Here is a 13,699-nt window from a genome sequence, read left to right on the forward strand (position 1 = left end):
TTGGGGGACACCTCCCATCCAAATCATAACAGACTCCATTCACTTATTCACTTATATCAAAGCATAGAAAAAATATTACCTTCTTATATCAGATAATTACAAATTGGCTCCTCATAAATAAGGCTCATTACTTTGCATTGTTGGATCACAGTGTTGTAAAACTTTTTAATTACTCCACAGTGTTTAGAAATATAGAGATTTTACATAGGAATTCATATTCTGAACTGTTTTGAAAATATAAAAGATATGGTCACATTCCCCTGACAGTAACAGAAGCTCAGTATTGGCTGCCTCTTTTCAGTGTGGAATATGCTTTCCAATTTAACCAAGCTTTAGTCCAGTGCACTTATTCAAACTACCTTCCTGGTCACATAAGTTTATAATCTTTCTGTATGTACATTCCCCATTCAAAACTCAGCCTTTTCTTCCTCGTTATAGTTATTCCTCCTACTCTGTTTGTAAAATATAGTGCATCTAACACTTCACAATAAATTTAAATGAAGGAAATATTCTACATAAAAAAGTACTTCTAATGGAATATACCAAGTCTAGTCAGCATTATATATCAACATATTCACATATTCTCTGTCCATTCTTTTTTGAATATAAACACTTAAGTATTTTTCTCTCCACGTTAAGGATTTTATTTTAATAAAAACAGTTTATTCCTGGTTATTATTCTGGAAAATAGTGATAGACCCAACCTGATCTTTTCTTAAAATTGGGCATCTTGCCATAAAACCATGAAAAGATAATTTCGGCTTTACTATAAATTACTGCAAATTCTGAACCTACTTGGAATGCCTGCCCGTGCCCTGAACTCACCCATGTCCAGTTTTCCCTGACCAGATAACAACCCTTTCCTAAACCTTAGTGGCGCCTCATAAATTCTGGCCTTCCCTGGCCGGACAGTGACCCCCTCTGAGTCTCTAAGATCTCCATAAATTCTGATGCCGGGGCCAGCAAAAATGTAAACTTGTGTTATGCTCCTCAGAGTGTTGTTATCTGTAACCCCCCTTTGTGTAACTTTTTGGGCTATAAAACTGGGCCACAAAGAAGCCTCGGGGCTGTCTTGTTCCCGCCATTTTGGGAGGGAGAGGCAGCCCGGCCGGTGGAAATAATAAGCTTGCTTTAATTTGATTTTAATTGGAGTCAGTGGTCTTTTCTTGCGTCCTGGTCTAACAAATAGCACACACTAAAGTTTGAATTTAAACCTTATTAAATTTGAATTTTTCCACAACTCACTAGCTTGAATGATTCAGTAAATTTTTTCCTCAATAAATGTAGTAAACATGCTTTTAATGTTTGAAAGAATTAGAGTAGCTGCCACTTCATCTGTCTTTACAAATTAAAATACAATTAATACTATGAAATTTAGACTTAAGTAAAAGAAGACTTTAGTACTTACCCGTGTAAAGAATGTTAGAGAGGCTGGGGATTAGCTCAGTGATAAAGAACTTACCTAGCATTCACAACTCCCTGGTTTGGATCCCCAGCACCAGCAAAAAGAAGAAAAAGAAAAAGAGGTAGAATTCTAAATATAGCAACCCCAAAGACCTGTTACTTAGATAGTCAATCCATTACTAGTCCAGGTACTGCTGTGAATGGATTCTGCAGGGGAAATAAGGTTGCTAATCTGCTAGTCTTGAAATATAACAATATCCTGAATTATTCAGGTGGGCCTAATGTCATCCAATATAAAAAAGCAAAACATGAATTGAAGAGGGTGGTAGAAGCAGAGGCAGGAGAGTTCAGAGATTCAAAATGAGAAGGTTTGGCCTGCTGTTTCTATCCATAAGACTGTTAATGCTGTTGCTTCTAGAAGCAAATGGCTCCTGCAAACAATAGCAAGGAAATGGCTGTATCAGTTCTTCAACAGTTTACACCAACAACCTGACTATGCCTGGCAATGGATTCTTCCGTATAGTCCCCAGAGGGAATGCAGCCCTATCTGGATTTCAGTCTTGTTAGAAATACAGAAACCACCCAAGCCCATTAGACTTCTGACATATAGAACTGTGTAATAATAAATATGTGCTGTTTCCTGCTGCTAAAGTTGTGGCAATATGCTACAGCAGTAATGGAAAATTAATATAAAGGTTGAATAAAAAATTTTTTTTAAAAATTTGTCTTTACCCAAACCCTAACTGAACAAGACTAGGGACCATTTATTTACACAGTCTTAAAATATTTAATAAATTGCTGGAAGCAGCTATAAAATCTACTTTAATACTTTCCCAAAAACTAATGTTGAGGGTTGGAGATATAGCTCAGTTGGTAGAGTACTTGCCTCGCATGTACAAGGCCCTGAGCTCAATACCCAGCACCACAAAATAAAATAAACAACAACAACAAATTAATGTGCAGGGGGCTGTGGAAACACCTGTAATCCTAGTGGCTAAGGCAGGAGGATCAAGAATTCAAAGCCAGTCACAGCAAAAGCAAGGCATTAAGGAACTTAGTGAGACCCTGTCTCTAAATAAAATACAAAATAGGGCTTGGGATGTGGCTCAGTGGTTGAGTGCCCCTGAGTTCAATTCCCAGTACTCCTCTCCCCAAAACTAATGTAATCTTTCCTCAAACTGTATATTCCCAAGAAGTGTGTTTTCCTGACTAGTGTTAGCAAAATCTTAGGAACTGTGCCACTAGAATGTTCTAACTGCTAAGCATATTTTGCAGTTTTGAGGCCTTGAATCATACTATATACCAGCTTGTCTAGTTTGCAAAATGTGATTTACATAGAACACCTGCTTCTTTTACAGGCTTTGGAGCATTAGCAATGGCAGTTAGGCATAAAGGAACTGCCTATAAGACTCCCCTAGACACCTAGACTCAGGTGAACTTCCGTTATAGACAACACTTTGCACATGTAATCACAATTAGTCACAGCAGGGAGAGGACTTTGGGAAGCTTGTGCCAGCTTCCCTCCATACTTTCTTCCATAAGCATTTCTTTTTTTTTCCCTTTGCTGATTCCATTGTGTATTCTCTTGCAGTAGTACACTGTAACAATGCATATAACGACTTCTGAGTCACACTTCTAAGTGACACTAATGCATCACTACAACTGAGAGTGATGTTGGGAACCTCTAGCATATACAATTCTCACTCCTCCTGCCACATGACTTATTTATACAAAAAAGAACACCAATTATTTATTACTCATTTTATAAGTGTAAATAATTTCCCCTAATTTTTACTATAATTATGGTAGCTATGTCTGTAAGACAATTCCCAAGATCCCTGCTCCCTGATGCACACACCTTGTATAATTCCAAGAATATGAATATGAGCAATTTTATCAGCATGATGGAGTAATATTTTATATAGTACCATTGACATTAAGAATGGGGATTATTTGGGTGGGTCTGACCTTCCCAATTGAGTCCCTGAAATCTGGTTCAAGGATCAGAGACAGAGGTAAAAAGAGAAATTCAATGCCTGAGTGAGATCTGTGATATGATTCACTGTTCCTGGCTTTGAAGATAGAAAGAGCCATATGACAAAGAATATGGATGGTTCCTAGGCAGTCCCCCAGTAGAGAGTAAAGGAAATAGGAACACAATCTTAGAATTACAAAGAACTGAATTCTGTCAACAACCTGAATGAACTTGGGCAGGACAAATCAACAATTGGTAATTATCTATAATTATCATCATTTTATTTTTTAAAAAACCGCCAGGAAAATTAAAACCAAATTACCAAGATCACATTTGCATCATACTTTCACCAAAACTCATTTGCTTTGGAAATTACATTATGGTATATGATTAAAAGAAATATAATAGGGAAATATTCAAATTGCATAATGAAATAAAAATATAATTCACTCCTAGTTCATTTACTAATATATTTTTAAAAATTTAAATTTGTATGCTAACATGCCAGGAAACAGAAAAGTGAATGAGTTACAGTATGTGTATCAAAATTGTTAATTAGGGAAGATAAAGCACCCCTTCCTTAATTCTAGAATCACAGGCAAACACTTATAACTTGGAAGAAAAATACCTTACTGCTAGCGAAATAGAATGTAACATAAATTTAGAGAAGACAAATATAATGGATGCTTTGGTTGAGAAGAAGGGAATAAAGGAAGACAGAAAAATGTATTGAAGTATTAGACATTATGCTTAAAAAAAATACCACCTCCATCTTCATAGTATATTCCAATACTCTGACAATCAGTATTTTCAACTATATATTGGCAACAATAAAAACTATTTGCATAGTTTAGACACTACACAGAAAGTTAGATTAAAGTCAGATCCTTAACCTTATAAAATGCATTTTCTTCAGGAAAAAAAAAAAGGAAAGCCACCAAATGTTTTTGAGCAGAGTATTGTGTGATCCTCAAGAATATTAATATAACATAGAAAGTAGGTGTAACTGGAATACGGAAAGACTTAAATCTGGAAGATCAGAGAGAATGTAATAGTTAAGTTGTTGGTCAGTGAAGACCTACACCAAATAATGCAGAGGCCAACAAACTGTGAGAAACATTACCAAGGTTGACAGTACTTGACAACTAACAAGGTGTAGGGTTCAAAAGGAAAACATCATGCAAGATTCCAAGCCTGAGTGAAGAGTACCCTCTTATGTTATTTTCTATCTTTAAACAAAACAGGAAAAACTAGGAAGAAAAATATAGATTAGTTACATAAACACCTAATTACATGACTACATAATAATGTCAAATGCATTTTAAACTAGGCACTCCGAAGTGAAGGGGAAGTATGAATAAACTTCTATCAGCTTTCAGTTTAAAATAAGGATTTTCTATAGTCAGCACAAATAGGTAGTAGAAACCATCAGATATATACCTGTGGTCCATTCTCCAACTCTGAACCAACACATTCCAGAATGTGTCCAAATTCCTTGAAGAATCTCATGCAGTGAGTAGGCAATGTTTTAAAAGGGGCAAATAAAACTTATTCATCTGAATAAATCAAATAATATTTTCCATCAAACTAGTAAAGAGCTACAGACATAATCTGCTTTCCATCAAAGTCTCATGGTATTCTGTTAAACTTTCAAAACTATAATTCTAAAAATGTGACAAACTACATTTTATTACAGAAACATGCCTACATTACACATCCTTCCTTCACTTGCAAATTTAAGGACAAAGTAGAAACTGTACTGCAAGTTCCAAAATTCTCCTGAATATCTATGAGTTACACTTGTCATTATTATTATAGATTAAGCAAAAGTACATGCTCTGCATACATACTACTAACACAAAACGGAAATACTTTTCCTCATGACACTTAGACTTAAAAGATTTATATCTCCTCGTGCTAGCTTTAATAGGAGTAATAAAAGTGCATCTCTTTTGATATTCCCTAGAAAGTCTTCCAGAGAACAGATAAGATCTAAATTTCTCTACTTTTCAGTCTCTTGAATTGGTTTAAAAATAGCAAAGTAGATGCTCAGATAACAAATGATGATTTCAAACAAGTCTTCCAAATAATATTAGTTTTCTTGTATCATACAAGGCACAGGAGTTTAATTCCATGTTTCTGTTTCCAAATAATAATTTTGAAAACTGAACTAGTGAGAAATGTTGGCAAGACAAAACTCTAGTATAGGTAACATAAAAGCCACTGGAAAGACAGCAGCTTTCCCCTAAAATAAATTCCACAAACATACATACATACATACATACATACATACATACATAAATAAATAAATAAATAAAATAAATTTGAGCCTGAATAGACTTTAAAGAAAATGTTGAGTACTTTTCTCCTTTAAACCAGATTAGTAAAACATGTGTACAAATAACACTGCTCTATAAAAAACTAACTCAATAAGACCTCAAGGTCATAATACAAACTTATAATTCTCAACCTGGATTACATGAATTCTCAAAGTTTGTTTTTATGACCATTAAAACTAAAAAGAAGGAGAATGCTTAATGTTTCTAGTAGAATATGAAGCTAAGATATAATCTATTAGTAATGCAAATAACTACTATGATAGTATAGTAAAATATTGGTTTAATATTAAATCTTTCACACAAAAAGTCAGTAAACTGAAACAAGACTCAAGTTTTTAGTTTTCATTCCCCTACTTTCTATCCTGCCAATTTTAACAGTTTAATTTTGTTTTCAAAATATAAATCAAGGAAGCTACAAGCCTTGAATGATAGTTATTTACAAATAATCCCAGAAAACTAGCAGCTTACAGTTTTACAATACATACAAACAGATGAGTAATAATCATCAATCTCAAATTACAATCCTATCTAAAAAGAAGATTTCCTGTTTACTTGTGCATCTGCCTTTCTTACAGCTGCCAGGTGCTTTTGGAAGTAAAAAACTAATTTATAAGTCTTAAGAACATCTCACTTTCCATAAACATGTTACACGCCTGTAATTCCTGCAGCTCTGGAGGATCATGAGTTCAAAGCCAGCTTCAGCAAAGGTGAGGTACTAAGCAACTCAGTGAGACACTGTCTCTAAGTAAAATACAAAATAGGGATGAGGATGTGGCTCAGTGGTTGAGTTCCTGATACTACTAATACTATTAATAATAATAATAATAATAATAAATAGTACTTTAGGCCAGGGCGCGATGGTACATATTTGTAATCCCAGCGGCTTCAAAGGGTAAAACAGGAGGATTGTGAGTTCAAAGCTAGCCTCAGCAAAAAAAAGCGAGGCACTAAGCAACTCAGTGAGACCCTATCTCTAAAAAAATACAAAATAGGGCTGTGGATGTGGCTTAGTGGTCAAGTGCCCCTGAGTTCAATCCCCAGTACCAAAAAAAAAAAAAAAAAAAAGAATGTACACAAATGTTTAAATACATCTCACTGAAGAAACTTATGAAGACCTGAAAAGGCTGCTATATTCTGTTTAAAATAAATGAAAATGGGACTGGGGATATAGCTCAGTAGGCAGAGTACCTTCCTTGCATGTACAAGGCCATGGGTTCAATCCCCAGTATCACAAAAGATAAAATAAATGAAAATGCCTACTATAAAATGTAAATGACATGAAACACAATGCTAATTTTGCATTTAATCTCATTTACATTCGTTTAAATTACAAACACTTCAAAGATTGTGCTTCTTTCTATAACATTTTGTCCTCTAGAAGACAGACCCAAAGGCATTGAAGAAAGATGCCTTCTATTCACTGTAGAAACCACTGTCATCTCACAGCTAACAGAGGAGATTAATCATCTCTAAAAAGGATGATAAGAATAGGAAGCTAAAGCTTCTTAAAAGATAATGGCTAGAATTCTGCAGAAGTCACAATTAAGAAGAGTCTGAGACATTACAACTAAATGTGGTATGTAAGAAAGAATTAAGTAAAAGTAAGGGAATGTAAATAAACTACAGACTTTAGTTAAAAAAAGATAATGGCTATAATCTCATTGGTAAAGAAATCTTGATTAACAAGTGAAAGTTAAAAACAGTAGAAAGAAAAAATAGAAAGAGTAGAAGTAAAGAGATGAAATGGATATTTGTCTTCTGTGTCACCAAGATTCTTTGTTTTGCATCAGTCTTTTAACTTAAGTCAAGGAAGGGCATATCTGGGCAGAGAAAGAAATGTGGCAATCAGGAGGAACATTCTGGGAGCTGTGGCTATAGCTCAGTGGCAGATCACTTGTCTAGCACATGTGAGGGACTGGGTTCGATCCATCCTCAGCACCACTGTCCATTTACAAAAGCAAAAAAAAAAAAAAAAGAAGAAGGAACAGTATGTAGACACTACCATCCTAATATCAAGGTACAGCTCTCATTACAGCTATGCAGGCCTCAGGAATTGCTGGGAGCTCAAAATCATGGTAAGGTCTATTTTCAGGATATAGGACATTTTTCATTATGTTTCATGATGGCATGGCCATGAAGACCCTAGTTCACCTCTAGTACATCTGAATATTCTCTCTCTTTGGAGTATAAACTCCTTCCTTTCTTCTGCCCTAAATACCCTAAATATATGCTGAATAATTTTAAGAACTTCAGCTATTTTTTAAATTAGTGATAATGCTGTTTTAGCATTTCACTTTTTTGGTGGGGGGTAACAGGGATTGAACTCAAGGGCAATCAAGCACTGAGCCACATCCCAGCCCTATTTTGTATCTTATTTAGAGACAAGGTCTCACTGAGTTACTTAGCACCTTGAGACTGGCTTTGAACTCAAATCCTCCCGTTTCAGCTTCCCAAGCCACTGGGATTACAGGCATGCGCCACCGCTTTTTTTTTTTTTTTTTTTTTTTTAAGTACTTATATGATCTCTAAGACTTCTGTGGTAGGTAGTCAGCTCCCAATATGGATCCCAATGAGTAGAGACTCCAGAAGTTCATATTCCTTATTAGTCTCCTCCCACAGCAGTAAGAGTTATTGTCTGGCATGTGCAACCAATAGAATGCTGAGGACATGAAAGTATACAGTTGTGGCTAGATCACAAAGGGCACTGCAGCTTCTCCCTTGCTTTCTCTTCTCTCTTAGATTGCTCACTCTGTGTGAATAGTAAGGTGACCTGTAGAAAGGCCCTCAATGGGAGGGAGAATCAAAACCTCATGTCAACAACTGGTACCATTTTATGAATGAACCATGTCAGGAATAGACCACTGATTCCCAGTCAAGCTCAGATGAATGCAGACCTAACTGATGTGTTGACTATAACCTTCTCATGACCTTTATCTCCTAAATTAGAACCATCCAACTAAGTCATTCCTATAATCCTGGCCCAGAGAAACTATATTAGGTAACTAATGTTTATTGCTGCTATAAACCATTTAGTGTTGAAGAAGTTTATTAATCAATAATAAATTCATATTATATCTTCCATGAACCAAAAAAAACAAAGAATAAAAAGGAAGCCATTGGATCAAGCATCTTCATTAACATCATATATCTTTATGAGAAATTCAAGACTCAAGCCAAGAAAATAACTCAATAGACTTCTTTGGAACTTGGTATATTCACCTGCGTAAACATAGGTGAAATGTATATATCTTATGTGTACATTTTACTGAATTTTGACAAAAGCACTCACCATGTATGTAATAGCCAGATTAAAATGTAAAAAAATTTCCATCACTTTGAAAAGATCCCCTAAGGCCATTTTAAATTAGTTCACACATTACCCACTTCTCCCAGTCACACTCAAGCACTGATTTTCTGTCATCATGGACAAGTATTAATTGTTCTGGTATTTCATATAAATGAAATTATAGCATATGTTTATACACACACACACACACACACACACACACATATATATATTTGTTACACACACACACACACACACACACACACACCCCTTGGAATGGAATAAAAAAAAATAGATGTTTCTTTCTGTAAGAATTTAGCCTTTTAAGTTATAACACAGAAATTTTACACTCAGATTTGCCATGGGTTTTTCTATTAAGGAATCTACTACTTAATAAAAAATGATGGTTCAAAATGTTGGTATAAGAAAACACAAAAATATATATTTATAAGTGCAATTGATCAATACCATATCAAGATGTAATGCATATTAAAAAGCTGGGCATAACTTCTTCTAGAATGATCCTTAGATCATATATAATTCCTTGTTTTACAAATAACGAAAATGATTAAGAGGCTTGTGCAAGGATGTCTTGCTAGTCAACAGCTTTTTTTTGTTATTTGTTTTGGTACCACAGATTGAACTCAGGGGCACTTGACCACTGAGCCACATCCCCAGCCCTATTCTTTATTGTATTTAGAGACAGGATCTCACTGAGTTGCTTAGCAAGCCTCACTTTTGCTGAGGCTGGCTTTGAACTCTCGATCTTCCTGTTTTAGCCTCTGAAGTTGCTGGAATTACAGGCGTGCACTACCATGTCTGGCTCAAGAGCTTTTTCATTACACATGTTGCATAATAAATCTTTATACAAATTTAACCCAGGCTCAGTTGAAATATTTTTCATAGATGAAGACTGAAATTGTTTTGAATTTTAATGATATGATTTATATCTAGAATATCCCTCAAAATCTCCTGTGTCGAAGATTTGGCTCCCAATGCAGCAATGTCTAGAGGTGGGGCTTTTGGGAAATGATGGGATTATGAAGGCTCTAGTCTCACCAGTGGACAATGCTTGATGGACTGAAAATGTAAATGGATTCTTGGTAGGTGGAACACAGTCAGAGGAAGGGGTCATTGGGGATCCTTGAGGAATATATCTTATTGCTGGAGTTTTCTCCTCTCTTTGCTTTCCAGTTGCTAAGATCTAAGCAGCTTTCCTCTACCATGCCCTTCTACCATGATGGTCACACTCACCTTAAGCCTAAAGCAATTGAGTCAGACAACCATGGACTAAAACCTCTGAAACCAAGAGCCAAAATAAATATTTCTTCTTCTAACTTGTTCTTTTCAAGTGTTGTGGTTACAGTGACAAAAAGATGACTAACATAAGTATCAACTAGCTTCTACAGAGAATTATTTTTAGTAGCAGTGTATCAACTAGCTTTTACAAAGAATTAATTTTAGTAGCAGTGACACAAATTATAGTATAAATCTGAAATGGTGAGCAAAGAATAATACTACGTATTTTTAAAATAATCAAAATTGGTGACATTACACAAAATATAACTATAAAAAGGTACACTAAATAAGGTGAAACTATTTCTAAATACTCACTTTATTACCTACCGTCAGACTATATCTTTCTAAAGAAGAAAGTAACACTATGATAAACATGGTATCTGTAGTTTTACCCAGGGGCCCCAAAGCCTTTTATTCAGAGGTCAAATCATTTGAAGTACTAAGGAAAGTTCTATTCAATTTATTTGTTTTGTTCCCATAAAATTATCAGCATTTAATAAGATACTCATTTTTGTTCCCTTGAAAAAGATTTCCTTTCATTCAGAATATTGTAGTGATGGAAAAGTGTTAACCAATGAGAATAAAAACATTTTTTAAATTAGGATGGCACAGGATCCCCCAATAGCCCCCTCTTTCCCTATCACTTTATTTCTGTGTCCTAACCAAAAATCAGTGTCTTGATTCTCAGTGACCCAATTAGGTGCAGGTTTTTCCCAGCAGGCTTGAGCCCAGACCAGGGCTTTGAATGTTCCCAAGCACTGAAAATAGTATTTTAAGTTGTTGCTCAAAACACTTAAATTAGAGAAACTGGCCTCAGTCTTGAGTAAAAATTCCTTTAACACTCATATGAATTTCATACCCTGATCCCTTGCTGCAGATATATGTGGGGAAAATATCACTTTTGCTAAATCTTAACAAGCTAGAGCACTCAGTTTCCTTAATAAATGCTTGATTCCCCCTGGTATTTAATGCTTCTTTCTTTGGAAACTTAATTGGCCCTACCTTGGGGTAGTATGGGTTGTTTTTTTTTTTTTTTTTTATAGGTACTCCCCTGCCAGCATGTTTGGGGAAACTCCAGCGGAAGGTTTTGAAGAAACAGATAATTACAGTGTTATAAAGTCTAATGGCAAGCATTTTATAATCAGTCTAATGCAACTTTCTTGATTCATTAAAGATATATTTTGATGATTTTAAGATAATTTCAAAAAAATTTGTAAAACAATTCATTTGACAGCATAATTTGTAATAAAAGTTTAGATCGTATATTCTTCTTGCCAAAAGATAGAAAATAAATTTATTCAGTTGTTTACATATAAAATTCAAATTGAATCGTTAAATTTTATTTAAGTCATGGTTATTGTCTTTCTCCTCCTCAACATGACATTTACTTAACAGAGTTCATTGTATCCCTAAAATAACCAGAATCTTATGAAAATAACTTTAGCCACTAAAATGCTTGGTGCTAGGAAGAATGAAATTTTCAAGCCCAGTTCCGTAGCACACACCTGTAAACCCAGAAGCTGGTGAGGCCGAGGCAAGAGTATCAAGAGTTCAAAGCCAGCCTCAGCAATAGGAAGGTGATAAGCAACTCAGTGAGATCCTGTCTTTAAATAAAATACAAAATAGGGCTGGGGATGTGGCTCAGTGGTTGGGTGCCCCTGAGTTCATGCTCCAGTATAAAAAAAATTCATATAAATATACTCTTTTCAGGAATTTTTAAAGTACGTCAGAGAATGACTTCTTTGCAAAACATGAATACGTTTACATTGAATTTCTATGTAACTTGTGAATTAAATTTCCTAAAGAAAAAAATTATGTCTTGATTTCATCATTATATAAGTAGTAGAAAAAAATCAAAGCTCTGTATTTTCTACTTTTATTTGCCAATTTCCACTTTTCATTTACTTGTCCTGATATTATACAGTACCTCACAGGTTTTCTTTCTCGTAACAAATCTTCCAGACTCCGTTCACAGTGTTCAGCCACCACGACCAGTCTTTCTGAGCAAAACAAAGCAAATACACTTTATATTTGATGAGCACTTAAGTTACTAACATATAATATGAATAACAGAATCTTAAAGCTATATATTAAATATATTACTAAATATATAGAAAAATAGGATAAATATCTAGTTAAATAAATAACTTTTTTTTTTTTTTGGTAGCAGAGATTGAGCTCAGGGGCACTCAACTACTGAGCCACACCCCCAACCCTCTTTTGTATTTTATATGGAGACAGAGTCTCAATGAGTTGCTTAGCACCTCGCTGCTGCTGAAGCTGGCTGTGAATTCAGGATTCTCCTATCTCAGCCTCCTGAGCTACTGGGATTACAGGCGTGTGCCACATGGCCCCATGTAACAATTCTTTTTCATCTTACTTTTTTTCTCTAGAGTTTCTCTTATATGCTTCATGAAAAACAGAAGGAAAGGTTAACCTTGGGATAAAAGAAATGATCCCTTTGATATAAACTGAAAAACTGCCAAAAAGGTACAAAGAAATTTTAAAGGGACAGAGAAATTTGAAAATTATTTACTGTTTTGACCGTCTGAGTCAAACCCAAAGTCTTTGAAATAGAATTCAGAAATTTGAGAAAAGTAGAAATATTCTACAGAGAGAGAAAATAAAATCAACCTGTTTGCAACATCATGAGGCCTGCTGATATTAAATAATATAAAATAATAGTAGACCATTTTATAATGTAATTTTTATTTTTAAACAGATCAACTAAGATAGTACAGATCTAATGACCAACCCATACCGTCTTTCCCTTTTACTTATCCATTATCCCTAGTGACTAACATCATACCTGACACAGTGGCAGATCAATAATTTTTTGTTAAATGAATCTACAAACAAAAGAAAGTACAACTGAGTTTAGAAGTGGTTAGGTATTTTGTAAGGTTATTTCAAAGAGTTTCACTTTAAAAAAAATTGAGCTGTTATAAGTTTCTATGCAAAATGGGTTCTAAGTTATGCAAGGAAGAAAGTTAACACAAAGCAAAACGAATTACGGTGAAAAGTAGATCTACCATATTATCCGGGTTTTCTACTTTTAGATATACATTCAAAAGAACAGCGTACCAAAGGGATGCCTGCACACCCCATGTTTACTTCAATACTATTCACAATAGCTATGATATGGAATCACTTTAGATGCTCATCACCAGATGACTGGATAAAGAAAATCGTGTATGGTATGGAATCCTATAATTTATACCAAAATAGATGGAAATGAATACACTGTGTTAAAGTTATAAGCCCAAATACATTAAGACAACATATACTCTATCATACGTGTAAGCAAAAATGACTGGACCTGAATGTAAAATGGTCATTAGTAGTGGGTGGGAAGAGGGTGTGGAATAGTAGATAAAGGGAAATTGGGTTTGATCA

The 13,699-nt window shown here is 34.7% G+C and overlaps 1 protein-coding gene across 1 annotated transcript in view; it reads right to left on the reverse strand.

Moving 5' to 3' along the window:
- Positions 1–13,699, reverse strand: part of Tbck (TBC1 domain containing kinase) — a 224,468-nt gene that overhangs the window by 195,776 nt on the left and 14,993 nt on the right. Inside the window, exon 3 of the mRNA XM_026403170.2 lies at positions 12,231–12,303. Within this exon, the coding sequence (XP_026258955.2) occupies positions 12,231–12,303 (73 nt within the window). The remainder of the gene's footprint in view (positions 1–12,230; positions 12,304–13,699) is intronic.

This window comes from Urocitellus parryii, chromosome 10, assembly GCF_045843805.1.
Source record: "Urocitellus parryii isolate mUroPar1 chromosome 10, mUroPar1.hap1, whole genome shotgun sequence".
In the NCBI taxonomy this organism is placed as follows: domain Eukaryota; kingdom Metazoa; phylum Chordata; class Mammalia; order Rodentia; family Sciuridae; genus Urocitellus; species Urocitellus parryii.